Source organism: Bombina bombina, chromosome 5, assembly GCF_027579735.1.
Source record: "Bombina bombina isolate aBomBom1 chromosome 5, aBomBom1.pri, whole genome shotgun sequence".
Classification (NCBI taxonomy): Eukaryota; Metazoa; Chordata; class Amphibia; order Anura; family Bombinatoridae; genus Bombina; species Bombina bombina.
The window spans coordinates 802,172,799-802,197,551 of NC_069503.1; the positions used below are offsets into that span (position 1 = coordinate 802,172,799).

At 39.3% G+C, this 24,753-nt stretch overlaps 1 protein-coding gene across 1 annotated transcript in view; it reads right to left on the bottom strand.

The window, feature by feature from the left end:
* Positions 1-24,753, bottom strand: part of CEP192 (centrosomal protein 192) — a 1,162,204-nt gene that overhangs the window by 25,014 nt on the left and 1,112,437 nt on the right. Inside the window, exons 45-46 of the mRNA XM_053715857.1 lie at positions 8,378-8,501; positions 7,961-8,019 (exon numbers count right to left, since the gene is read on the bottom strand). Of these exons, the coding sequence (XP_053571832.1) occupies positions 7,961-8,019; positions 8,378-8,501 (183 nt within the window). The remainder of the gene's footprint in view (positions 1-7,960; positions 8,020-8,377; positions 8,502-24,753) is intronic.

Here is a 24,753-nt window from a genome sequence, read left to right on the forward strand (position 1 = left end):
GTCTGGTGATAATTTCTTTATCGGTAAAGATTGACTTTTATTCAAAGTAATATCAATACAATTGGTACACATATTTCTATTGGGCTCCACATCGGCTTTTGAACACAATGAACAAGCAGATTCCTCTGTATCAGACATGTTTAAACAGACTTAGCAATGAGCTAGCAAGCTTGGAAATCACTCTCAACAAGTTTACAAGCAATTATAAAAAACGCTGCAGCGCTTTTAAAAACACAGTTGAATTACAAAGAAAACTAATTCAGTTATAATCAAACAATTCTTAACGAGAAATGTATTAATTAGCAGAGGATTGCACCCATTAGCAAAAGGATGATTAACCCTCAATACCCAAAAACGGATATCAAATTAAGATTTAACGCTTTAATCACAGTCAAACACACTGTCACAGATCTGCTGTGACTGATTACCTCCCTCAAAAACGAATTTTGCAGACCCCTGAGCTCTCTAGAGACGTCCTGGATCAATGAGGAAGAAACAGAAAGACTGTGCTAGAATTTTAACTGCGCAACAAGGCGCTAAAACAAGGTCCCTCCCACTCATATTACAACAGTGGGAGACCTGATATAACGGTTTCTATGCAGAAAAATACGTTAGCCATGTGGAAAAAAATCATGCCCAAAAGATTTATCACCAAAGTACCTCACAAAACGAATAACATGCCAGTAAACGTTTTAAAAACAACATTTTCAATGTCATGTAAAGTTATCACTAAGCCTGCTACCAGTCACTTCCACTGCAGATAAGGCTTAAACATTATTTCAGTATTAACAGTATTTTCTCAGTCAAATTCTAGTCCCTAGAAAATAACTCAACTGCGCATACATTTATCAGCCTGATACCAGTCGCTACTACTGCATTTAAGGTTGTACTTACATCATATGGGTAACAGCAGTATTTTCTTAGTCAATTCCATTCCCAGAAAATAATGTACTGCACATACCTCATTTGCGGAGGACCCCGCATGCTATTCCCCTCTTTCTGAAGTTACCCTACTCCTCAGAATGTCGAGAACAGCCAGCGGATCTTAGTTACGTCTGCTAAGATCATAGAAAAACGCAGGCAGATTCTTCTCCAAATACTGCCTGAGATACAAAAAACGGCACACTCCGGTGTCATTTTAAAATAACAAACTTTTGATTGAAGAATAATTATAACTCCAACTCCTCTCGCGACCTCCTTCTTTGTTGAGAGTTGCAAGAGAATGACTGGGTATGACATGTGAGGGGAGGAGCTATATAGCAGCTCTGCTTGGGTGATCCTCTTGCAACTTCCTGTTAGGAAAGAGAATATATCCCATAAGTAATGGATGACCCGTGGACTGAACACACTTAACAAGAGAAAACAAATTTCTAAAGCATAGTATATCGCATCATAGTGTTTGTAAACATCAAGGGGAAAAATTTATTTATATAATTAAACCAATAGAGTTTATTCCCCCATCTAACCAATATAACCGGTTTCTGAGACTTAGACAAAGGGAAACGTTTTGGATCTGGAAGATTAGATCATTACTACCTGAAGGTCTTAATGAAAATATTGATCTAGCAGCCTTCAATTAATATTGGATCCATAGTGTGATTTTAAGTATTTTTTAGTGTTAATATTTTGTAATAATCTTATCCTTGTTATAGTTTTACAATGTTCCATATATATGTTTTTTTGATATTGTAATTTGTCTCTATTTTGACAATTGATTCTTTAGAAGATGTTGTTATACGTTTACCATTTTGTCTACTGCTATATTAGATACATTATTAATATTTGGTTTGTATTTTTTTTTTGTGTAGATACAATGTTTCTGATGTTTGTTGATAGACTCCGCTGTGTTTATTCCAGTCTAGGAGATATTCACCGGTGACGTATGGATAACCACGTGTTGTTCTTTGGGTTCCCGATACATCGTGATATGTGTGACGTCATGCTCATGGTGATCCGACGATCGGTACTACACACGCTGCAGCCTATATGTTCCATCCATTAGCAGTTTTAAATATCCATTATAATGTGGCTGCTAGTAATACACTGACTATTTTGATGTTCAGGTGATACTTGTATATATGTTAATTATATGGAGTCTTGTAACCAATGAATGTCTATTTGTATGGTGTATATATATTTGTACAATATGTGGTGTCTTTTATGCTGCTTGAGCAAGTAAGCGTTCATTGCGAAATGCAGCTTGATTTTAAAATGTGCCATCTTGCACATTTTAATAAAAAATAAATTTTATATTCAACACTTTTAATTTTGAAGTGTGCTATATTTGAATCCTGCTGGATGTTAACTGTCACTGTGGGGTCCTTGGACATCACAGTTCTGTTTGTGAGCCAGATGGGAAGCTCCTAATCTCCCAGACTGCATTATTGTGCACTTTGTGAAGCTTGTGAGTATATCTCCTATTGGGGACACTGAATATAGTTGGAGGGTTCGTACCTGTGAGATAATACGCCATTGGAGCGCCGCCTTCTTTGTTTCTTCCTATATTATTCAGATTTTGTTCCCGTGAAGAGTTGCCCTTTGGTGGGAATTTACGAATCGTCAATCAGCCTTGGGTGGCGCCTCTATGATCCTTATTTTCACTGTGTTTACAGTGTGAACTGAGTATCTATTTTTCTCATCTGAGATTAGACCCTGACAAGGGACAACGCCCTTCAGTTCACACAGAGCAGTTTTCAGTTGCACTACACTATGAGGCCTACAACGATACATGACGCATAGGCCGAGTGACAAAACTCTATTATATTGCTTCAGAGAATAGATCCACCTTGTACCCACCTGGAGACTACAAACTTACCCACTACTAGCCCCCACTGTGTACTACCCCTTACAACTGACTATCTACATAGGATAATATGTGTTAATAGTCTACAGCTACACTTTACACTCAACCTTTCCATTTTTTGACTTAAGGTCCCCTGACTGCGGGGCCGCACCGCAACATTCCTTGCATTCGTGCAAATACAGTGAGAGAAAAGGTCATATTTTAAAAAGTGAAAGCAAGGTAACAGATTTTTTGACCACTCTCTATTTACCCTATATCCACCCCCCCCTAATCTTATGGTTTACTCAGTAAACAACAGAACTTAGATTTACTAAACCTTTTCTTATTTGCTTCAGATTGCGAACGTGCGTTATTAACTACTTAAAGCTGATAAAAGATAGGTCACACTCAGTTGGAGGCTAGGGCTCTAGACCTCCCCACCCCTTTTTTACTCTCGGCCTATCCTTTCCTCATCTCTACCCAGATCCCCTATGTTCCCTAACACATACCACATTGGAATATACAATGGCTACTCCTTAAATCACTACACACGGATGTAGCCCTTATTCAAGAGACTCACTGGCTTGCTGACAACACTCCCAAACTCCAACATTTTCCAGTAATTTACAGTGCCTCGCTCCATGAAGAGAGTAGAGAAGTCTCCATACTATTAAACAGGCAGTTGGCGTTACACTTAATTCATCTAGTGTGGTAGGAGGCAATTTCAATGTAGTGTTAGAGCCCCAGATGGATAAAACAACTTCCCACTGGTAAAAAATTGGATGCTTTCTCCTTGGCTGCAGCCCCATAATTCAGAAATTTGAACTTTCAGCATTCTGTGTTTGATATGTGGAGGTCGTGCCATCCAGATACTAGGAATTTCTCATACTTTTCTCCACTGCACAGGTCTTATTCAAGGCTAGACATGTTCTTTGTAGATTCTTGGAATCTTAGTAGAGTTACATCCGCTAAAATATCTCTGTGTGATTGGTCGGATCATGATGCAGTCACGTTCTCCCTAGAAGGTGGAGTTCCTCCGCAGGTGAGACCGACTTGAAAGCTCCCGACCTGTCTCTGGGAGGCCCTAACTTTTAAACAGGATATAGTAAAGAAAATCAACGAATTTCTCCTAAACAATCCGGTGGAGCAGACTTCCCATCAAATCAGATGGGCTGCCATGAAATCCTTCCTGAGAGGTTACTGTACAAGTAGATTAGCTGCTTGGCGGAAAGCCAGCGGCGCCCCTCTGGGGAAATTTACTTGCGAACTTAGATCAAAAGAGAAGCTTAACAAGCTTTCCCCTTCACAGACCCTATCCGTGGAAACTGTTCAACTCTGGGGCCAAATTAGGGAACTTGAGATTTCTCCTAAAAAATAAGGTGGGGCAGACTTCCCATCAAATCAGATGGGCTGCCATGAAATCCTTCCTGAGAGGTTACTGTACAAGTAGATTAGCTGCTTGGCGGAAAGCCAGAGGAGCCCCTCTGGGGATATTTACCTGCAAACTTAGATCCAAAGAGAAGCTTAACAAGCTTTCCCCTTCACAGACCCTATCCGTGGAAACTGTTCAACTCTGGGGCCAAATTAGGGAACTTGAGATTCAGAGATCCCAGTTGGCTCTGGCTAAGCTCAAAAGGCTCATGTACTATAAAAGTAACAAAGCTGACTCGCTGTTGGCTCGGAAACTTCGGGACCGTACTGTGACTGCAAATTTCCTTCACTGATCTCAACGTGAAGAGAGCGGTGACTCCGACTGATATAGGCAAGGCCTTTTCAGACTTCTACGACAGATTGTATAATATAGCTCAACACGAGCGTCCCACCGAGGCCCTGACCCCCGAGATTGCAAGTTTTCTGCTGGGTTTGGGACTGCCTTCTCTAACTGAGGAAGCTAAAAACAGGTTATTAAACCCGTTCACACTAAAGGAAATCTCAGAGGTGATTAAACAGATCTAAAACAATAAAGCCCCAGGACCAGATGGTTTCCTTTGCTCTTTTTATAAGAAGCTAAACGGTCATCTTTTTCGCAAACTTTGTATCAGGTGTTCAATGAGATTAAGTCGGAGGGCCATATTTTAAGGGAGAACCTGGAGGCGACTATCATAGCCATTCCGAAGCCGGATAAAGATCTGTCACTCTGTGGCAATTATAGACTAATCTCGTTGATTAACGTCAATACCAAACTATGTTCTAAAATGTTTGTGGACAAATTAGCGCACATGCTACCCTCCCTGTTCAACACTGACCAGGTGAGGTTTACTAAGGGACGTCAGGGGCTTGATAATAACATGCCGCTTCTCTCTATCTTCTTGGACGCTGGGGTGAGAGGGATGCCCATCGCGGCCCTGTCACTTTATGCTGAAAAGGCATTCAACAGGGTCTGATGGGACTATCTCTGGGAGGTTCTGAAATCGTTTGGGTTTCCGGAGCCAGTTATTGCGGTAATTAGAGTCCTTTATTCCTCCCTGTATTCAAAGGTTAGAGGTACAGGTTTTTGCTCCCCGGAGATATCCATTTCCAATGGCACATGGCAGGGGCGCCCCCTGTCACCTTTGATATTAGCTCTGGCGATGGAACCCTTCGCCCAGGCGGTCTATAACTCGACATTGATAACAGGGGTGCCTTTTGGCAATCATGAAAAGCGAATCGTACTTGCTGACGACGTGACTCTCCTGTTGTTTGACCCAGTCAAATCCATAGAATCAGTCCTTTGATTAATAGACCAATTTGGTAGATACAGTTTTACAAAGTCAACCCTTCCAAGACTGAGGTTTTCCGTATTAACTCTGATCAAACCCAACTCAAGGAGTTGCAGGAACGATACAAATTCAACTGGTCCCGGGAATACTTGACACATCTCTGTATTAAATTGAGCAAACATAGTGAGGCTACTATCTAATTTAACTTTGACAAGCTCATTAGTGAGATTAAGTCTCTTAAAAACAAAGTGGGATTATAGTGAAATTTCATGGTTGGGTAGGATAGCAACAATTAAAATGTTCCTGCTACCCAAGGTCTTATATCTTTTCAAATGCTTGCCTCTGAATGTGCCGCATAAAACCCTACAAGCGATTCACCAGCCATTTCTAAGATATGTGTGGAATGGGAAGATTCCGAAGGTAGCACATAAGATTCTTCAGAGACATATTTCCAAAGGGGTGGTATCCTTCCCCAACGTGTTTCTCTACTATGAGGCAGCCAGACTGTCTCATATAGCAGGCTGGGGTCAGAAGGAAGAAAGACCTGGGTGGTACAGATGGGAAGAGCTAGCGGTACCGGGCGACCTATCCTTAAATCAGATCATATGGGTCCCCAAAAATAAATCCCTTGCCAAACTAGTTGATAATCCTATAGTTCAACAAAACTTAATTATGTGGCACGTCCTCAGACACCACAGCGAAATTGCACCTCATCCCTCCCCAGTTCAACATCTGAATAGGTTGTTATGGGGTTTTCCAAACCTCCATATGGATTACTGGATGAAACTTGAGATCACCCGAGTACAGGACTTATATGTGAATAAAAGACTATATACAGTGACACAAATTTCCCAACTACAAGAAAATTGCCCACCCTGGCTTCAGTTTGAGGCAGGTAGAATCACCAGTCTTCTCAAATTATGGAAATTCCCAAAGTGTGGCTTGAGAGACCATACTAAATGGGAGGAGCGGTGGATTAGCGGGAGGGGAATGAGAAGGCACCTTTCGTTCCATTATAGAGCACTTTTAAATGAGCATTCTATATGAGTCCTGTGGCAGATCAAGAACTTGAAACTATAATACCCAAAAGGGATATCTCCAGGGCACTCGTGCTCACCAAAAAAACACTGCATTGTGTAACCGTCTTTGAAGTATGTATCAAGGTCTTGTTGAAGTGGCACAGGACGCCAGTGAGATTCTCTAGAATGCTCAACTCAGTCTCCTCGCAATGTTAGAGACAGTGCGGCCAACAAGGCATGGACATCCATATCTGGTGGTCTTGCCCGAAGTTAACACTGATGTGGAGAGAGATAGAATCAATATAAACGTACCGCTCTCTCCTCAGATTGCCTTATTTCACATGCTCGAGGAGCACCTCCCTGTCCCAACAAAGAAAATGGTAATCTATGTGATGGCAGCGGTTAAACTATGCATAGCCAGAGCATGGAAACAGCTTGAGCCCCCTTCCATCACTACAATCCGCGAGTTAATAAATCACTTTGCTACAATAGAACGGCACGCACACAGACTCCAGGACTCCATGGACCTCTATTGGGCGGTCTGGAGTGACTCGATTCAGCTTTAACTTGAATTCATCTATCCCTACACCTCCCAACATGTATGTGTCCTTTTTTATTTCTCTCTTCTCCCTTCCCCTTATCTGGAGCCCAGCTCTAAATGGGACCTTATACCGACCTAGAAGAATTGAAAGATATAATGCTAGATAACAAACCCGTTCATGGTCCGCCGTTTTCACACTGATGACTCAGACTAATCTTTACATCGGACAGACGTTCCCCTACCCAGTCTTAAAAAAACATTGACAAAATGTTACTTGAGGTTTGATTTAAACTTAGCAATCAGGAAAATGCTTGTGTGATGGATGCATTATTGTTTATATACAGTATTTTGGTTTTCAGTTTTCTGTTTCACAGACTCTCCAGATGTCTTAAAGTACTTTAAGCATTATTTTCTGTAAAAACGTGTTGTAACCATTTTACCTCAATAAATAAAAAGAAATTGGTGCGTGCTACTCAATCCTACTTAACCATCTTCTTTTCACACATATTCTAATGGCAATATACATTTATTCCATAACATGTTGTATGATGGGCTTTAAAAAAGACTCATCACATTATGTAGTAAAACAGCTGAACATTGGATAGGTAATCGATTAGCTCTTTTACAGCAAATTAAGTTAGAGTGAAATGTGTGGTACTTCAGTGGCTAAAGGTAAACACTACAAAGTTAAGCCAGTAAAAATAACCACAAAAAATGCACACAAAAATATTGGTTAATCTTCAAACATCAATAAATTAACAAAAATGAAAATTTCATTCAAAAGCAAACCAAGAGAAAGCATGCATTCAGTGAACACTTGTCATTTCATTGTTGGCCTGAAAAATAATAATTAGTACACACCTTATATACAGTAACTTGATCTTAAAGTTAAATTCAGTATACATTTTAATATACTTACCTCAAGGAATATTTGGAATGCTTCATTTGAAAAGGTGCTTTTGGACTAACAAATTTGAGCTGCAAGTCAACACAAAGGATTTTATTTGCAAACACATGCATTATATGAATTAAGTTAATCTAAAGCATGCAAACAACAACAAAAACTAAGCGTGCAGGGTATTCATAAATTAACTAGTAGTGGGTTTAAGGGTTTGTATGTGCTAGTACATATAACAAGGATGTCTTCAGCCTATGACTCAAGTTTAACATACACTAATTATCCTTTAATATTTTACCAAGTTTGTATTTTTTAAATGTTACTTGTAGAAGAGGTGACACAGTCTAGCCAAGGAAAAAAAAAGTAGAAGTGGTATACATAATTGATAAGATAGGTTGTGGTTATTGCTAGTTAAATTACTCAGAAAAATAACTTTACCATATATGTTGTAAATGAGTTGTTTTGAAGATTTACTTTCAAGGTACTTGAGTCACCCACAAATGTAGGAGGAAATGTATATAAATCTTCTGAGGCATATACTCCTCTGGAGGTTTCTTGTTGCCTAAGATGCAAAAAAAAAAATGTATGTTTACCTGATACATTTCTTTCTTTCTTGGTGGTAAGAGTCCACAAAATCCTTACTTGCGGGAATTTACTTACTGGCTACCAGGAGGAGGCAGAGAGACCCCACAGCAAAACCTTAAATATCTCTCCCACTTCCCTCCCAGTAGTACGCATAGAAAAGGGGAATGAAGTAAGAAGGATAGTAGGCAAAAGAGGTGCAAACTATAACTGCCGCTAACCAGTAACAAAAAAAAAAACGGAGGGTTTGTGGACTCTTATCACCAAGAAAGAAAGAAATTTGTCAGGTAAGCATAAATTATGTTTTCTTTCTAGGTAGCAAGAGTCCACAAAATCCTTAAAGGGACACTGTACCCCAAAATTTTATTTCATGATTCAGATTGAGCATGAAATTTTAAGCAACTTTCTAATTTACTCCTATTATCAAATTTTCTTCTTTCTCTTGGTATCTTTATTTGAAATGCAAGAATGTAAGTTTAGATGCCGGCCCATTTTTGGTGAACAACCTGGGTTGTCCTTGCTGATTGGTGGATAAATTCATCCACCAATTAAAAAGTGCTGTCCAGAGTACTGAAACAAACAAAAAAAAAAAAGCTTAGATGCCTTCTTTTTCAAATAATGATAGCAAGAGAACGAAGAAAAATTGATAATAGGAGTAAATTAGAAAGTTGCTTAAAATTGCATGCTGTTTCTGAATTACAAAAGAAAATGTTTGGGTACAGTGTCCCTTTAATTGTAGGAATCAATACCCAAGCTAAGGAGTCCACAAATGAAAAATGGGTAGGAAAGGCAGGCACCTATTACCATAAAACAAAGCCTGAAAAAACATAATTTATGTTCGAACTTACCTGATAAATGCATTTCTTTCATATTGGCAAGTGACGTATGGGATATATATTCCTACCAGGAGCGGGCAAAGTTTACCAAACCTCAAATGCCTATAAATACACCTCCCACCACACCCACAACTCAGTTTAACGAATAGCCAAGTAGTGAGGAGATAACAAAAAGGAGTAAAAAAGCATACAAAAAGAGGAACTGGAAATAGAATTGTGCTTTTATAAAAAAAAACACAACCACAATAAAAAGGGTGGGTCTCATGGACTCTTGCTAATATGAAAGAAATGAATTTATCAGGTAAGTTCTTACATAAATTATGTTTTCTTTCATGTAATTGGCAAGAGTCCATGAGCTAGTGACATATGGGATAGAAATACCCAAGATGTGGAAGTCTACAGAAGAGTCACTAGAGAGGGAGGGATAAAATAACAGCTATTTCCACTGAGAAATTAAATCCACACAATTAAGTTTTTCTTTAAAAAAACTTAAATTAAAAGCAGTAGAATCAAACAGACAGCTGCCTGATGACCTTTTCTACCAAAGACAGCTTCAGAAGAAGAACAAACTTAATATGCATAGACAGAGCCGTTACTACAGACACGGCAATAAAGACGGTAAATTGCTTGACAAACTCGCTAAATCATATAGTCCTAAATCCCACATTGTGGCCATTAACTCCCAATTTCATCTAACCTCTGACACCAAGGAAATTATGGCTGAATTTGTGAAATAGTACACATCTTTATACGCTAGGCAAGCAATCAACCTAGTAGCAAAACATTGCTTCTGGGGCGCAGTGCAACTTCCCCTCCTTACGGATGAGCAGAAATCACTCCTCAACTCCCCTATACAGACACAGGAAGTACTTAGGGCTATACGGAATAGCAAATTAGGGAAAGCTGCGGGTCAGGTCCTGATGGACTACCTGTAGAATATTTTAAATTATTGGGTGAGGAGTTTGCCCCAATTCTCTCTTCTTTATACTCTGCTTACCTAGCGGGCATGGAACAGATGGATGCCAGATTTACTGAGGCTAATATTTGTCTTCTACTAAAACCTGATAGGGATCCCACTCAAACGTCATCATATCGCCTTATTTCACTACTAAACAGGGATTATACACTGTTAACAAAAATCCTGGTGGATAGATTGGCAATCGTCCTGCCTTCTATAGTTCATACAGACCAAACTGGTTTTGTGAAGGGTAGATCTTCAGTAGTAAACATTAGAAAAACCCTTGCGATTATGGCACAATATTGGTATAATGCACATTCACAATCCCCCGCTCCGTTACCTGATGCTTATCTTTTGGCGCTTGACTCCGAAAAGGCATTCAATAGGATTGAATGGGACCATTTACATACTTCGCTGGCACAATTTGGTATCACAGGTGACTTTTCGGATTTTCTTCAGAGATTATACTCCACCCCTAGAGCTTCTCCTATAGTTAATGGAAGGCTCTCTCCTTCCTTTGTGCTTTTCGACTTGTCCATAGAGCCTTTGGCTTCTTATTTGCAAAGAAGACCAAATTACTGATTTGCAAATTTGATCAACCGAAGCTTCATTCTGAAAAAGCCCAAGAAATGGCGACTGAACTTAGTAGAATGAGCTGTAAAACTCTGAGGTGGAGCCTGCCCTGCTTCCAAGTAAGCCTTAAGAAACAAAAGCTTTAACGAGGATGCCAAAGAAATGGCCGAGGCTTTCTAACCTTCTATGGAACCAGAAAAACAACAAATAGACTAGAAGTCTTCAGAAATCCTAGTAACCTCGATATAGAATTATAAAGCTCTTACCACATCCAAAGGATGTAAAGAACATTCAAAGAATTCTTCAGGATTAGGACACAAAGAAGGAACAACAATTTCTCTACTAATGTTGTTCAAATTCACAACCTTAGGAAAAAAAGAATTCCACAAAACAACTTATCTAGATGTAAAAAATTAGATAAGGAGACACACAAGAGAGAACTGATAAATAAGAAACTCTTGTAGCAGAAGAGATAGTCAAAAGAAAACACTTTCCAAGAAAGTAGATAATCTTCAAATAAAATATAGGCTCAAAAGAAAGAGCCTGCAAAATATTTAAACCAAAGAAGACTCCAAAAATGAGATATTAATAAATGAACAGGCTTGATACCAACCAAAGCCTGAACAAAACAGTGAATATCAGGAAGTTTAAACAATCTTTACAGGAAATAAAAAACAGAAAGAACAGAGATTTGTTCCTTCAAAAAATTTGCAGACAAACTTATCCAAACCATCCTGAAAAAACGGTAAAATCCTAGAAAATCCTAGGAATTCTAAAAGAATTCCAAGATAATTTATGAGAAGACCACCATAAAATATAGGTTTTCCAAACCTGATAATACATGTTCCTTGAAAGAGAATTATAAGCCTGCAACATAATGAGAAACCTCTATGACTAAACACTAATACATTTCCATACCATCAAATTAGTTATTTGAGATCCTGGTGGAAAAATAGCTCCTAAAACAAGAGGGCTGGCCAACGAGAAAGTGGCAAAGGATGGCAACTTGACATCCGAACAAGATCCACATACCAAACCTGTGAGACTATGCTGATGCTATCAGAAACACATGAGACTGTTCCAATATGATCTTGGAAATCACCCTTGGGAAAAAAAAACAGAGGCGGAAAGATGTAGTCAGGTTGCAAAACCAAGACACTGTTAATGCATCCACAATTTCCGCCTGAGGATCCCTGGACCTGAAAAGGTACCTGGGAAATTGAGAAAACACATCTGTATAGAGATACCATTCTCCCGGATGTAAAGACTGACGGCTGAGATAATCCACCTCCTAAATGTCTAAACCTGAGATAAAAATCGTAGAAATTAGATAGGAGATGAATTCCATTTAAGAAAGTATTCAAGATACTTCTTTATTGCTAAGGAACTGTGAGTCCCTATTTGATGATTGACATATGCTACAGTTGTGATATTGTCTGTCTGAAAGCAAAATTAAAAGTTCTCTCCTAAAAGAGGCCAAACCTGAAAGAGCTCTGAAAATAGCATGGAGTTCTAAAATATTGATTGGAAACCTCGCCTCTTGAGGTTTCCAAACCCCTTGTGCTGTCAGAGACACTCAGACAGTTCCCCAACCTGTAAGACTTGCATCCATTAAGAATACAGCCCAGGAAGGATGAGCAAAAGGAGGCCCCCTGAATAAAATGATGATAGTCTAATCACCAAAACAGAGAGAGTTGAGTGTTAGGATTTAAGAATATCAACTGTAATATCTGAAAACAATCCCTGCACCATTGATTCAGTATGCAAAGCATAAGAGGTCTCAGATGAAAAACGAGCAAAGGAAACCACGCCCAATGCTGCAGTTATGAGACCTAAAACTTCCATGAACATAGTCACTGAAAGCAATGTTCTAGACTGTAAGTTAGACAGGCTAACGCCAATTACAATTGACTTTTGTCCGATAACGACAAAGACATGAACACAGAATCCATCTAGAAACCCAAAAAGGTGACCCTTGTCTGAGGAATCACAAAACTCTTAAGTTAAGTAAATTCTCTAACCATGTCGTGAAGAAAAAAAAATAGTTGATTCATGAGAGATTCCAATAAAAGAAAAGATTAAGCTAATACCAAGACACCATCCAAATAAGGAAACACCACAATACCCTACTGTCTGATTAAAGAAAGAAGGGCATCCAGAACCTTTGAAAAGATTCATAAAGCTGTTGCTAGACCAAATGGAAAAGCAACAAATTGTTAAAGCTTATCTAAAAAACTGAAACTCAGAATCCACAAGTGGTCTGAATGAAATAAAATATGAAGATAAACATCCTGTAAAATGGAGTGGACATGAAATGACCTTGCTGAACAAAAAGTCATAATAGTCCTTATAATCGCCAACTTGAAAGTTGAGACTAACAAAACAATGTAAAGTCTTCAGATCCAAGATTGGACAGAATAAACACATGAGACTGTTCTATTCTTTGGGACAAAGAATAGAATTGAATAGAAACCCAATCCCGGTTCCTGCTAAAGAACTGGTATAATCACTCCTGAAAAAAATTCACAGAGTGTACTGAGAAAGAAAGCTTCTTGCCATAGAAGGTCTCATTCTAAAAATCTATTCAAACCTTAAGAATAATATAGATTTTGGACTGAGTTAATCAAAAAACAATCTAATCTGCCCCCCCCCCACCAGAAGAACTAGTTTGAGAACTGCACCTTCACGCAGACTAATAACTAGTAATTATATAGCGTTTTTCTTCCAGAAGGATACAAAAAAAACGCTTTTTCAGTGCTTACACTCTGAGTTAACCAAATTAGCAGCTGATAAAAACAGTTATTACCCACATAAATGGTACACAATAAATTGACCTCAAAAGGCCGAAGGGCTGTATTAACCCTGCCGGGATATGAATCTATGACCCTTGAATCTAGAACAAGTGTTTGTAGTCAGGACATTCACCAACTGACCTACATCACCAGACTAAAAGTAGGGCAGAAAAAACTCTAAACCTCCAAATAGTGGCGATAATAGAAATTAAACAAATTAGTATCCAAACAAGCTACAGATAATAAAAAATATTTGAAATCATAATAATAGATATAGTAAACTTAATGAAATGAATACATCAGAAGAAAATAAACAGAGTTATATACTTGAGAATCTAAAACTGCTTATGCCAACTGTTCAACAACAAAAAGGTTGGAAAAAACAGTAATGTCACCAACAGATAAAGCTGAGCTAAAAATATAAACAGTACACGAATATGCTCTACTAAGGTTATATTCAAACTCTAAAAGAATCCTAAATATAAGTACCAATTTCCATAGAAATAGTAGTACAGTCCCAAAATGGAATCAGGATAAACCATTCTTTAGAAAATAATACAGATAGTATCTTGAATAGGAAAAAAAACCTCATGAGCAAAATTCAAATCTTAAAATCCAGATTTTAAAATAACTTAGTTAATAGGAGAACTAGTCTCCTAAAAGCTAAAAATAACAAATTTTCCTTAACAAAGAATGTTCAAATGAGAAATAAGGAGAATTTTTAACAAAACTGTCTCTGATACAGGATACTTTGAACCAAAGAAAACCTACATCAGTAGAATAAACTTAAAGGGACACTGAACCCAATTTGTTTCTTTCCTGATTCAGATAGAGCATGCAATTTTAAGCAACTTTCTAATTTACTCCTATTATCAATTTGTCTTCGTTCACTTGCTATCTTTATTTGAAAAAGAAAGCATCTAAGCTTCGTTTTTTGTTCAGCACTCTGGACAGCACTTTTTTTTTATTGGTGGATGAATTTATCTACCAATCAGCAAGAATAACCCAGGTTATTCACCAAAAATGGGCCGGCATCTAAACTTACATTCTTGCATTTCAAATAAAGATACCAAGAGAATGAAGAACATTTGATAATAGGAGTAAATTAGAAAGTTGCTTAAAATTGCATGCTCTATCTGAATCACGAAAGAAAAAAAGTTGGGTTTAGTGTCCTTTTTAGTATGCTGTCGGTCAGAACAAAATTAATTAAATCTTAAATTTGAAAAGACCTTGTAAATTTATTTAAAGGCATAAAAGCAGTCATAAGTTTTTATGATAAAAGCAATAACATGAGATATTTGCAGATGAAATCAAATACATGAACTGAGAAAGTAAAAATAGTAAATGTCATTGTACATATAGAAACATTATTAGCATAAAATATGAAAAATAAATGCCACATAATTGAGCTGAAGAAAATAACAGCTTAATAATGAAAAAACACACTTAGCTTTGTAGAATTGTGTTTCAGGGCAACATAGTTTCTACAGTAACATCAGAGTCAGGATCAGAATGAGACATCTCGCAAAATGTAACAGAAAAAGAAAAATAACATTAGGCAAAACATTCAATTTCCACAATTTAACAGTTTCAGTAGATAGAAAAACATAGTATTTTTTTTAAAAAACAAAAAATAAAATAAAGCATGCATAATAGCTTTCAAAATTCAATAAAAAACAAAATAGATGCAAATAGCAATCCTATTTTTGTAACAAATTACAGAAATCAATTTGAAGACATTTCAAAAATTATCAGGGATAATTTTTGGAGAGGACCTCTTTGAATTAGTCAAAGGAGGATGCAGATGTGTCCCTAGGAAGAATAAAACCCTAGGCAATATCCTGGCACCCAGTGAAATAACGACACAGTAAACCAGAGTGAGCAGCTGGCTAGAGTGTAAGGGACATTACAGATGTGGTGCGGTTAGATGCAAGGCTTGTTCATACACCCTACAGGGGAAAAGTTTTAAATCTATGGTTACACAAAAAGTGTTTACGATTGATGCCTGCACCAAGTGCCATAACACGTATGTAGTGTACCTGATTACCTGCTTCGCATGCCGGAAACAATATGTTGGCCTCACGACAAGGGAGGCCAGAGATAGGATTAAAGAACACCTTAAAGGGGTGAATTCAGATTTCCCTGATTCACAAGTGGCGTGGCATTTTAAGTTTTGCCATGATGGCAAGATAGACAGTTTGAAATGGCAGATCACAGAACTAATTAAAACACATAGAAGGGGTGGTGATCGTGATAAAATTCTTCGCACTCACAAAGCATTCTGGATTTTTAAGCTTAAAACTAGAGCCCCAGATGAAATGAATATACAAAGAGATCTTATAAATTGCTGGCACTAGTTTTTGCGTTTAAGTGTTTCATCTGCTAGATAGACATGTATATTTACTTACATATACAGGTTGCATGTACAGATCATAGATTTTGCCCCTAGTTTAAATTGTTTGTCTAGACTTATAATACTGTAATATGTAATATCAATGTTATTCTCCTGTTATAAAGTAATTGCATTTACATCTACATAGATGAATATTAATTTTTCAATTCTTATATTCATATAATTTATTTACATGAAATATAATGTGTGATACTGTGTCATGTAAACAACATAATTTATGCTTACCTGATAAATTCCTTTCTTCTGTTGTGCGATCAGTCCACGGGTCATCATTACTTCTGGGATATAACTCCTCCCCAACAGGAAATGCAAGAGGATTCACCCAGCAGAGCTGATATAGCTCCTCCCCTCTACGTCAGTCCCAGTCATTCGACCAAGAATCAACGAGAAAGGAGTAACCAAGGGTGAAGTGGTGACTGGAGTATAATTTAAAAGATATTTACCTGCCTTAAAAAACAGGGCGGGCCGTGGACTGATCGCACAACAGAAGAAAGGAATTTATCAGGTAAGCATAAATTATGTTTTCTTCTGTTATGTGCGATCAGTCCACGGGTCATCATTACTTCTGGGATACCAATACCAAAGCAAAAGTACACGGATGACGGGAGGGATAGGCAGGCTCATTATACAGAAGGAACCACTGCCTGAAGAACCTTTCTCCCAAAAATAGCCTCCGAAGAAGCAAAAGTGTCAAATTTGTAAAATTTGGAAAAAGTATGAAGCGAAGACCAAGTTGCAGCCTTGCAAATCTGTTCAACAGAGGCCTCATTCTTAAAGGCCCAAGTGGAAGCCACAGCTCTAGTGGAGTGAGCTGTAATTCTTTCAGGAGGCTGCTGTCCAGCAGTCTCATAGGCTAAACGTATTATGCTACGAAGCCAGAAAGAGAGAGAGGTAGCAGAAGCTTTTTGACCTCTCCTCTGTCCAGAATAAACGACAAACAGGGAAGAAGTTTGGCGAAAATTTTTAGTTGCCTGCAAGTAGAACTTGAGGGCACGAACTACATCCAGATTGTGTAGAAGACGTTCCTTCTTTGAAGAAGGATTTGGACACAAGGATGGAACAACAATCTCTTGATTGATATTCCTGTTAGTAACTACCTTAGGTAAGAACCCAGGTTTAGTACGCAGAACTACCTTATCTGAGTGAAAAATCAGGTAAGGAGAATCACAATGTAATGCTGATAACTCAGAGACTCTTCGAGCCGAGGAAATAGCCATTAAAAACAGAACTTTCCAAGATAACAATTTTATATCAATGGAATGAAGGGGTTCAAATGGAACACCTTGTAAAACGTTAAGAACTAAGTTTAAACTCCATGGCGGAGCAACGGCTTTAAACACAGGCTTGATCCTAGCTAAAGCTTGACAAAAGGCCTGGACGTCTGGATTTTCTGACAGACGCCTGTGTAACAAGATGGACAGAGCTGAAATCTGTCCCTTTAATGAACTAGCCGATAAACCCTTTTCTAAACCTTCTTGTAGAAAAGACAATATCCTAGGGATCCTAACCTTACTCCAGGAGTAACGTTTGGATTCGCACCAGTATAGGTATTTGCGCCATATTTTATGGTAAATCTTTCTGGTAACAGGCTTCCTAGCCTGGATCAGGGTATCAATAACCGACTCAGAAAAACCACGCTTTGATAAAATCAAGCGTTCAATTTCCAAGCAGTCAGTTTCAGAGAAGTTAGATTTTGATGTTTGAATGGACCCTGTATCAGAAGGTCCTGTCTCAGAGGTAGAGACCAAGGTGGACAGGATGACATGTCCACTAGATCTGCATACCAAGTCCTGCGTGGCCATGCAGGCGCTATTAGAATCACAGATGCTCTCTCTTGTTTGATTTTCGCAATCAATCGAGGAAGCAGCGGGAAGGGTGGAAACACATAAGCCATCCCGAAGTTCCAAGGTGCTGTCAAAGCATCTATCAGAACCGCTCCCGGATCCCTGGATCTGGACCCGTAGTGAGGAAGTTTGGCGTTCTGGCGAGACGCCATGAGATCTATCTCTGGTTTGCCCCAACGTCGAAGTATTTGGGCAAAAATCTCCGGATGAAGTTCCCACTCTCCCGGATGAAAAGTCTGGCGACTCAAGAAATCCGCCTCCCAGTTCTCCACTCCCGGGATGTGGATTGCTGACAGGTGGCAAGAGTGAGACTCTGCCCAGCGAATTATCTTTGATACTTCCATCATTGCTAGGGAGCTTCTTGTCCCTCCCTGATGGTTGATGTAAGCTACAGTCGTGATATTGTCCGACTGAAACCTGATGAACCCCTGAGTTGTTAATTGGGGCCAAGCTAGAAGGGCATTGAGAACTGCCCTCAATTCCAGAATGTTTATTGGAAGGAGACTCTCCTCCTGATTCCATAATCCCTGAGTCTTCAGAGAATTCCAGACAGCGCCCCAACCTAGCAGGCTGGCGTCTGTTGTTACGATTGTCCAGTCTGGCCTGCTGAATGGCATCCCCCTGGACAGGTGTGGCCGATAAAGCCACCATAGAAGAGAATTTCTGGTCTCTTGATTCAGATTCAGGGTAGGGGACAAATCTGAGTAATCCCCATTCCACTGACTTAGCATGCACAATTGCAGCGGTCTGAGGTGTAGGCGTGCAAAAGGTACTATGTCCATTGCCGCTACCATTAAGCCGATCACCTCCATGCATTGAGCTACTGACGGGTGTTGAATGGAATGAAGGACACGGCATGCATCCTGAAGCCTTGTTAACCTGTCTTCTGTCAGGTAAATCTTCATTTCTACAGAATCTATAAGAGTCCCCAAGAATGGAACTCTTGTGAGAGGAAAAAGAGAACTTTTCTTTTCGTTCACTTTCCATCCATGCGACCTTAGAAATGCCAGAACTAACTCTGTATGAGACTTGGCAGTTTGAAAGCTTGAAGCTTGTATTAGAATGTCGTCTAGGTACGGAGCTACCGAAATCCCTCGCGGTCTTAGTACCGCCAGAAGGGCACCCAGAACCTTTGTGAAGATTCTTGGGGCCGTAGCCAATCCGAATGGAAGAGCTACAAACTGGTAGTGCCTGTCTAGGAAGGCAAACCGTAGATACCGTTGATGATCTTTGTGAATCGGTATGTGAAGGTAAGCATCTTTTAAATCCACTGTGGTCATGTACTGACCCTTTTGGATCATAGGTAAGATTGTCCGAATAGTTTCCATTTTGAACGATGGAACTCTTAGGAATTTGTTTAGAATCTTTAAATCTAAGATTGGCCTGAAAGTTCCCTCTTTTTTGGGAACTACAAACAGGTTTGAGTAGAACCCTTGTCCTTGTTCCGACCGCGGAACTGGATGGATCACTCCCATTAATAACAGATCTTGTACACAGCGTAGAAACGCTTCTTTCTTTATCTGGTTTGTTGACAACCTTGACAGATGAAATCTCCCTTTTGGGGGAGATAATTTGAAGTCTAGAAGGTATCCCTGAGATATGATCTCCAGCGCCCAGGGATCCTGAACATCTCTTGCCCAGGCCTGAGCGAAGAGAGAAAGTCTGCCCCCCACTAGATCCGGTCCCGGATCGGGGGCTCTCGGTTCATGCTGTCTTTGGGGCAGCAGCAGGTTTCCTGGCCTGTTTGCCCTTATTCCAGGACTGGTTAGGTTTCCAGCCTTGCCTGTAACGAGCAACAGCTCCTTCCTGTTTTGGTGCAGTGGAGGTTGACGCTGCTCCAGGTTTGAAATTCCGAAAGGGACGAAAATTAGACTGTCTAGCCTTAGCTTTGGCTTTGTCTTGAGGTAGGGCGTGGCCCTTACCTCCTGTAATGTCAGCGATAATTTCTTTCAACCCGGGCCCAAATAAAGACTGCCCCTTGAAAGGTATATTAAGTAATTTAGACTTAGAAGTAACATCAGCTGACCAGGATTTTAGCCACAGTGCTCTACGTGCCTGTATGGCGAATCCAGAGTTCTTAGCCGTAAGTTTGGTTAAATGTACTACGGCCTCCGAAATGAATGAATTGGCTAGTTTAAGGACTCTAAGCCTGTCCATAATGTCGTCTAGCGTAGATGAACTAAGGTTCTCTTCCAGAGACTCAATCCAAAATGCTGCCGCAGCCGTAATCGGCGCGATACATGCAAGGGGTTGCAATATAAAACCTTGTTGAACAAACATTTTCTTAAGGTAACCCTCTAATTTTTTATCCATTGGATCTGAAAAAGCACAGCTATCCTCCACCGGGATAGTGGTACGCTTAGCTAAAGTAGAAACTGCTCCCTCCACCTTAGGGACCGTTTGCCATAAGTCCCGAGTAGTGGCGTCTATTGGAAACATCTTTCTAAATATTGGAGGGGGTGAGAACGGCACACCGGGTCTATCCCACTCCTTAGTAACAATTTCAGTTAATCTCTTAGGTATAGGAAAAACGTCAGTACTCGCCGGTACCGCAAAGTATTTATCCAACCTACACATTTTCTCTGGTATTGCAATGGTGTTACAATCATTGAGAGCTGCTAAGACCTCCCCTAGTAATGCACGGAGGTTCTCCAATTTAAATTTAAAATTTGAAATATCTGAATCCAATCTGTTTGGATCAGAACCGTCACCCACAGAATGAAGCTCTCCGTCCTCATGCTCTGCAAGCTGTGACGCAGTATCAGACATGGCCCTAGTATTGTCAGCGCACTCTGTTCTCACCCCAGAGTGATCACGCTTGCCTCTTAGTTCTGGTAATTTAGACAAAACTTCAGTCATAACAGTAGCCATATCATGTAATGTTATCTGTAATGGCCGCCCAGATGTATTAGGCGCCATAATATCACGCACCTCCCGGGCGGGAGATGCAGGTACTGCCGCGTGAGGCGAGTTAGTCGGCATAACTCTCCCCTCGCAGTTTGGTGAAATTTGTTCACATTGTACAGATTGACTTTTATTTAAAGTAGCATCAATACAGTTAGTACATAAATTTCTATTGGGCTCCACCTTGGCATTGGAACAAATGACACAGATATCATTCTCTGAGTCAGACATGTTTAACACACTAGCAATAACTTGCAACCTGGTTATAATCTTTTTTAACAAAAACGTACTGTGCCTCAAAGAGGTACTTAAACGATTAAATGACAGTTGAGATAATGAACTGAAACAGTTATAGCATCAAGTTTAAAATAACACAACTTTTAGCAAAGGTTTGTTCCCATTAGTAAATAACTAAATTTGACATAAAAAATTATAGAGTAACGTTTTTATTCACAGTCAATAAAAATTCTCACAGCTCTGCTGAGAGAATGTACCTCCCTTCAAAGAAGTTTGAAGACCCCTGAGATCTGTCAGTGAACCGGATCATGCAGGAAATATAATAGTAGCTGACTGGAATTTTTTGATGCGTAGCAAAAGAGCGCCAAAAACGGCCCCTCCCTCTCACACACAGCAGTGAGGAGAAACGAAACTGTTACAATTTAAAGCATACAACTGCCAAGTGGAAAATAATGCCCAAACATTTATTTACTCAGTACCTCAGCAATGTAAACGATTCTACATTCCAGCAAAAACGTTTAACATGACAATATTTATTAAAAGGATTAGTGACCTTTAACAGAGTAGTTCCGGTGAAAAACCATTCCCAGAATACTGAAGTGTATACATACATGTCATTATAACGGTATAGCAGGATTTTTTCATCAATTCCATTCAGAAAATAAAAACTGCTACATACCTCAATGCAGATTCATCTGCCCGCTGTCCCCTGATCTGAAGCCTTTACCTCCCTCAGATGGCCGAGAACAGCAATATGATCTTAACTACTCCGGTTAAAATCATAGTAAAAAACTCTGGTAGATTCTTCTTCAAACTCTGCCAGAGAAGTAATAACACGCTCCGGTGCTATTGTAAAATAACAAACTTTTGATTGAAGTCATAAAAACTAAGTATAATCACCATAGTCCTCTCACACATCCTATCTAGTCGTTGGGTGCAAGAGAATGACTGGGACTGACGTAGAGGGGAGGAGCTATATCAGCTCTGCTGGGTGAATCCTCTTGCATTTCCTGTTGGGGAGGAGTTATATCCCAGAAGTAATGATGACCCGTGGACTGATCGCACATAACAGAAGAAATAATTATTTCTATATAACTGATCCAACTAACATGTATATTGTTTGAATATCAACTGTATATAGTTGTACAGGTGACGATAACTGCTGTGCACTTTATATTGACCTAGTAGATTCTTGTATCTTATAACATGTTTAATATACTAATGATACATTTTGTCAAATATATTTAGAGGTAAAGTGAAAGGAGTAGCTTTGTTGACGTTTATATCGTTTAAATAGAATGCATGCAATTTAACGCTTTTACAGATTCCTCATTCTGCCTCAGAATACATAGATGGTGATAAGGTAATTTTTAAATGCTACTTGTTATGTTACTTAATCTTTATGTCTAAAATCAGCTAATATATTCAACATTTCGAAATGTCAGTGACATAGTGAGACAGGTTATGTGGAAGAGCCTTAGTGATATTTTTCACATTCAAGTAGAATATATGTAACTTTAATTTTTACACAGCCTTCCCCTATTCTGCCATAATATGCACAGACTTTGAAAGGGTTAACTATGTACGCTGCAGGTGACGCCATGTCCAATTAACATTATTTAAGAGGACTTTATAGTCAGTAGCAGCACGGTCTATGAGTAAGGCAGTAGCTGAAACGCATTAGACTGCTGCTGCTCTGGCTTTCAATGTTTTTATGGATGCATCACGGATGTACACCTTATCTTATTGTACTGACAATAAACGCTAAGTTTTAAGTTTTAGCCTGTTACCCCGACTTGCTATCTTTTTTGTTGGATTGTATATAAAAGTATATCGTCGATCTGAAAAGGGAGGTAGGAGATGAATCCCTACGACCGATAACAGAGAACCCTTAAAAATATTTCCTGTGAGAGAAACCACAAAATCAATAGGCGATACTCTCTTCACATCCCTCTGACAAACACTGTACTCAGAGGAATTGGACTTCAGAATGCTTAGAAGCGCGTATCATAGAATAAATCTTAAAAATCAAGCACAAACTTACTTCACTATCTCCATAGGAGGCAAAGTTTGTAAAACTGAGTTGTGGGTGTGGTGGGAGGTGTATTTATAGGCATTTCAGGTTTGGAAAGCGTTGCCCCCCTCCTGGTAGGAATGTATATCCCATACGTCACTAGCTCATGGACTCTTGCCAATTACATGAAAGAAAAGGAAAACTTCCTTCCCAAAATGGTCTCCAAGTTTTTAGCAAAAATAAGACCAGACATCCAGAATGCAGGGTCTAATAAAAAAACCTCATTCTGAAAATAACAAAAAATGGAGAAGGACCTAGACAAAAGGGAGGAAAAATGAACCCTAGAAGCCCCTATACAAAAACTACAAAAGGAAATCTACAAAGAGACAGGCAAACAGGTGTGAAATACAAAGTTACAAGGCAGATACAACACCATCAAAAAAAGATCAATCTCCAAACTACAAAGATAGGCTGAAAATTGAAAGGCTCACACTCCTTACAGGACAGGACATCTAGCCCAAATCCTCAATATTGATCTCCGAGACAAGGTGGAACAAAGAAAAATAATTTCTGCCTGAGCACCCTCAGAATGGAAACAGTGGACCAACAACTAACTGGTAAAATTAGTTAAAATTACTTCTATCCTGCTAAATAGATAGGTTGACCTAAATGATTTCAAGAATGCAGAGAATCCAAAATGAAGGATGTCAGCCAGAAGCAAAGAAAACAGAATTTATGTTTACCTGATAAATTACTTTCTCCAACGGTGTGTCCGGTCCACGGCGTCATCCTTACTTGTGGGATATTCTCTTCCCCAACAGGAAATGGCAAAGAGCCCAGCAAAGCTGGTCACATGATCCCTCCTAGGCTCCGCCTACCCCAGTCATTCGACCGACGTTAAGGAGGAATATTTGCATAGGAGAAACCATATGTTACCGTGGTGACTGTAGTTAAAGAAAATAAATTATCAGACCTGATTAAAAAAACCAGGGCGGGCCGTGGACCGGACACACCGTTGGAGAAAGTAATTTATCAGGTAAACATAAATTCTGTTTTCTCCAACATAGGTGTGTCCGGTCCACGGCGTCATCCTTACTTGTGGGAACCAATACCAAAGCTTTAGGACACGGATGAAGGGAGGGAGCAAATCAGGTCACCTAAATGGAAGGCACCACGGCTTGCAAAACCTTTCTCCCAAAAATAGCCTCAGAAGAAGCAAAAGTATCAAATTTGTAAAATTTAGAAAAAGTGTGCAGTGAAGACCAAGTCGCTGCCTTACATATCTGATCAACAGAAGCCTCGTTCTTGAAGGCCCATGTGGAAGCCACAGCCCTAGTGGAGTGAGCTGTGATTCTTTCAGGAGACTGCCGTCCGGCAGTCTCATAAGCCAATCGGATAATGCTTTTAATCCAGAAGGAGAGAGAGGTAGAAGTTGCTTTTTGACCTCTCCGTTTACCAGAATAAACAACAAACAAAGACAAAGTTTGTCTGAAATCCTTAGTAGCTGCTAAGTAAAATTTGAGAGCACGAACTACATCCAAGTTGTGCAACAAACGTTCCTTCTTTGAAACTGGATTAGGACACAAAGAAGGCACAACTATCTCCTGGTTAATGTTTTTGTTAGAAACAACTTTTGGAAGAAAACCAGGTTTAGTACGCAA